Source organism: Anabrus simplex, chromosome 7 (assembly GCF_040414725.1).
Source record: "Anabrus simplex isolate iqAnaSimp1 chromosome 7, ASM4041472v1, whole genome shotgun sequence".
In the NCBI taxonomy this organism is placed as follows: domain Eukaryota; kingdom Metazoa; phylum Arthropoda; class Insecta; order Orthoptera; family Tettigoniidae; genus Anabrus; species Anabrus simplex.
This window is the reverse complement of record NC_090271.1, coordinates 247,183,182-247,187,482: the sequence shown is the minus strand read 5'-3', so window position 1 is coordinate 247,187,482 and position 4,301 is coordinate 247,183,182. Positions and strand designations below refer to the sequence as shown.

The following is a 4,301-nucleotide window of genomic DNA, read 5'->3' as shown; positions in this document are numbered from 1 at the left end:
AAGTCGTGTGTGTTGTAGCGGCCGTATGCTTCGGGTCGGTGGCTTTGACCCAGTATAAAACCAGGCCTCTCTGGGCATTTGGTGTGACACAAGGACGAGCTGACTGTCGTAGGGGAAGCACGTATAAGTCCTCTCCGTGTAAGGACGTACACTAAGGGTGCAACCTTACCCTTTCTCCCCTGTAATATTAAGGTATTGGTTTATAGTGACTTTTCTTGCTGTTGGGTCTTTTTCAGTGTCGGTAACCATACAGTTTAGGGACCCTACTTGCCGATACGACGTCTTACTGTTACCGTTAATCTGGCACGTTGGCAACGTTCAGTCACTGTTCTAGCGTGAATTGTGTGTTGCCACCGCATTGCCTCTAAAGTCACTAGCGATACATTTGCGAGAATATTTAAAGCATATTTTCTTTTTCTGTGGGATTGTAAATCTATTTGGCTAATACCAGGTAAGTAGAATTGTGGCATGTTCGGATAATGCATTTAATAACATAGTTTGTGTGAAATGATGAGCACATCATTTTATTAATTACGTTCCTATTTCGTCCCATACTTATACGAACAGAATTCGATTGGGATGTCTAACAAGGAAGAAAAATCTGCAAAAACTCCTCCGAAAAGGAAACCAAGGTTACGTCCTTTACAAGCTTCAGGTCAAGAAATGCTTGTACATTGCTACGAGCAATTGAAACAGGAAGACGACGAAGAAGGTATCAGTCGTAGTGATACGAAGCTAATGGCAAGAGTTTCATTATTAACTGGGGTAAGTGTTCGTTTTTATCTTGTTTCTATGATAAGTTTCTGGCATAATGACAATCAGTTGAAAAGGAGCAGTATTTCATTCTGAACCTAACCTAACCTGATCATGTAGGCCTAGGCCTATACCGGTACCATGTCTTGTGTCGACTTCGATACGGTTCGTAGACTTAACCTTTGTGTATTCATGTTGACTTATGGTATATGTGTATGTAATATATTTCTGTGTGTGTATTCTTACAGTGTAGTTTCGGTTTAGTCCGAAAAGTAATAGGAAATTTCAAGAAGGGAGTTGAATTTTCTACACCAGGTAAACGCCGAAAGCGTGAACATCCAGTGACCGGCATAGACAGTTTTTCTAAGGAAGCGATAGCAAGGTTTATTTATGATAAATTACATAAAGGTAAGGTGACTTCATAAGGAATCTATTGCAACATTATTTATAGAAATTGGCACGCAGGTGAGATAAGCTCCCAGAAATGTTTTGTGCATGTATTGTCATACAGCTCTTTTGAGTCCCTTGTAACTCTCTTTTTTTCTTCCCACAGGAGAAGTCGTAACTGTAAGAAAGGTTTTCGACCACATGAAAGCAAATTATGACACTTATTTGTACAAGGGCTCCGAAACATCATTAAGAAGAATTTTGAAGGCCATGGGGTTTGTGTGGAGTAAAGGTGATCCCTATGCGTATGTTAGAGAAAATGAAGACATTTGTTTTAAGAGATCCTGTTTTCTGAGGGAATACATGCGTAATAAGGACAGTGAGAAACCAAAACCTGTTGTTTTCTTGGATGAGACTTGGATTTTTATGAATGGTGAATATATATGTTATATATTACATTTTATATTTAAAAAATCTTGGAATAATTTATCTTCATCAGGTGTCTTTGGTTTCAATTGTGCATTTGTCTTTCAGGGTCACCCACATACTCCTGGAATAAACCACACAAATCTGGACATGATGTTCAAGGAGTAATTCGTCGACCTGTGTCTGAGGGAGGAAGACTGGTTATTGTTCATGCTGGAACGAAGGATGGCTTTGTACCTGGTATGTTCTTAATTTATTTTACTTCATTTTATTGTAGTGAGGTGATCTCTCTTTACATAGTTATGAGGGTATTTAGGGTTTGTAGTACGGATGCAGGGGGGGGGCACATAAGTCTCTGATAAGACCCCAACTTAAGTACAGTTCCTGTGTATGAGACCCTCACTGGGATTACTTGGTTTGAGAATTGGAAAAGTTCAAAAGACAGAAGCACGATTTGTTGTGGGTGATTTCTGACAAAAGAGTAGCGTTACAAAAATTTTGTCGGGTTTGGGCTGGGAAGACTTGGGTGAAAGGAGACAAGTTGCTGGACTAAGTGGTATATTCCGAGCTGTCGGTGGATAGGTGGTGTGGAATGACATTGGTAGACGAATACGTTTCAGTGGTATTTTAAAAGTAGGTAAGATCACAGTACAGTGCTAAAGTTGATGAAAAGTGGGGCAAATATTTGTTTTTTTTTAAGAAGAGAGTTAGGGATTGGAATAATTTACCAAGGGAGATGTTCAATAAATTTCCAAATTCTTTGCAATTATTGAAGAAAATACTAGGCCTATCCCTGAAACTACATCTTCTGTCCTAAGTGCAGATCAGTGGTGACTGATTGATTGAAATTGACTGGCACTAGGTCGGAAGTGGCATTATAACTTACCGCTCATTGAGCTCTGTACGTGGTTTTTGATTTTGACTTCTCCACTGTTATTAAAAAGACTTGCAGGTATTCACTTTAGGCCAATGATTAACCTTAGAGAGGTATTTCAATCAAAACTTACTCAGTGTATTTTCATATAATATTACTGGATATTTGTATCAGTAAATTACTTGTATTGTAGGCCTATTTATTATGTTTATTCTGCATTCGACAATCTCCACCTGAATCAGTGCTTGATACCTGACTGTTGAACACCTTCCAAGCTTCTTATTTCTTACTGCCTGATATAGGTTCAGTGTTCGCAGCAATTACATTTGTTCTAAGGTATTGAAATGGGTGTTTATACTTATATCTTTTATGCAAGTGATCGTGGACTTCTAATCCAGATATAGGCCTACTAATGGAGATACATTCATGAGAGATGTTACGATAAAGTAGTGTAAGTAGTAATTAATTGACTTCATCATCAGGTGACTTTGCTACACAGTAGTTGGTTTTACTTAAAATCAGACAGCTTTTTGTATCATTCAACAGAAATCACATTTTTTATTAATAGGCCTATACTTTTTTTAGAACAAATAACTTCATACTAAAACTTAAAATTCTTACAGGTGCTGATTTGATATTTGCTACAAACTTGAAGAGAAATCAGGATTACCATGGTGCTATGAACAGTGAGAAATTTCAGATGTGGGTGAAGACGCAATTAATCGTAGGATTAAGAAATATAGGACCCTGTGTTATTGTAATGGATAATGCACCATATCACTGTAAGCTTGTTGAGCATCAACCAACAACGAAATGGAGGAAGGATCAATTAGTGGTAATTATACTTAATTGAATATTTCCTTCTACTGAATGATGTTTAATGATGTTACAGAAATTAATTTTTATTTTTCCTTTAATTTACAGTCATGGTTAAGAAGGCCAGCGCCTCGACCGTTTGAGCCACTCAGCCAGGTGTGGAGGCTAGAGAGCTGAGTTTAAGTAATTGTCGAACATCAACTAGTTATAAAGATACTGATTGATTAAACTAATACAGTAATTAGAATAACCTAATTGACTACCTACTTACAACCTAGGTACTTTGGAATTGTGTTCTATCTTTTTAACACTGCAAATAAATCCATGTATTGTTTAAAACTCCCTGTAAGAAGAGGACAGTGGATGCGAATAGGTATTATTTTCAAATGAGCTGAGCTCGAGAGTCCATTATAGCATACGATTTTTTCAGTGTACCATGACTCTGTATGTATTGCTTCAGAGGAAGTTCGGCTCCCCGCCAATGTCCAGTGTACCGATAATGAACCATGTGTGTGTTGTGTCTCACTGATCCATGACTGCGTACGATTCTTTCAGTGTGCCATGATTCACTGTGGCTCACTGCAGCGAAAGCTCGACTCCCCGCCAGTGTCCAGTGTGCCTATAAGGAGCCGTGTGTGTCGTGTGGCTCACTGAGCCGTGATTGTGCATGATTTGTGTGCCATGAGCTTGCCGTTCCTGTGAATCGATTCACTCGGACACTGAATTAATCGATACACTGCTTCGAATCAAGCACTCAGTAGCCTACACTAGTAGAGGTACATAGTACATTACCATTAAGATAGATAGCATTGCAAAGTAATTTGTCTTTACCATAATAACAATAATAATAATAATAATAATAATCGTATGGCCTCAGCTACCATGTGCAGACATTTCAAGTTGACGCCATCTGGCTGTCTGCTCGTCAATTTTGACGTTCCGTTATACTCTAGGCCCACTAGATGGCAGACCGAGTAAACCGAAACTCTCTTGGGCGTCTGTGGCTGAGATTTAATGAATTTTGTCGGGTAAACACCAAATGCGT

General features: G+C 38.6%; 1 protein-coding gene across 1 annotated transcript; it reads left to right on the top strand.

Annotated features, from left to right (window-relative positions):
* The first annotated feature begins 1,055 nt into the window (after positions 1-1,055).
* On the top strand, positions 1,056-3,841 carry LOC137501492 (uncharacterized). Its single transcript, XM_068228538.1, has 4 exons — positions 1,056-1,573; positions 1,675-1,806; positions 3,064-3,275; positions 3,365-3,841. Exons 1-4 carry the CDS (start codon positions 1,342-1,344, stop codon positions 3,431-3,433), a joined length of 645 nt encoding a protein of 214 aa, XP_068084639.1. The 5' UTR covers positions 1,056-1,341; the 3' UTR covers positions 3,434-3,841.
* Positions 3,842-4,301: the final 460 nt, after the last annotated feature.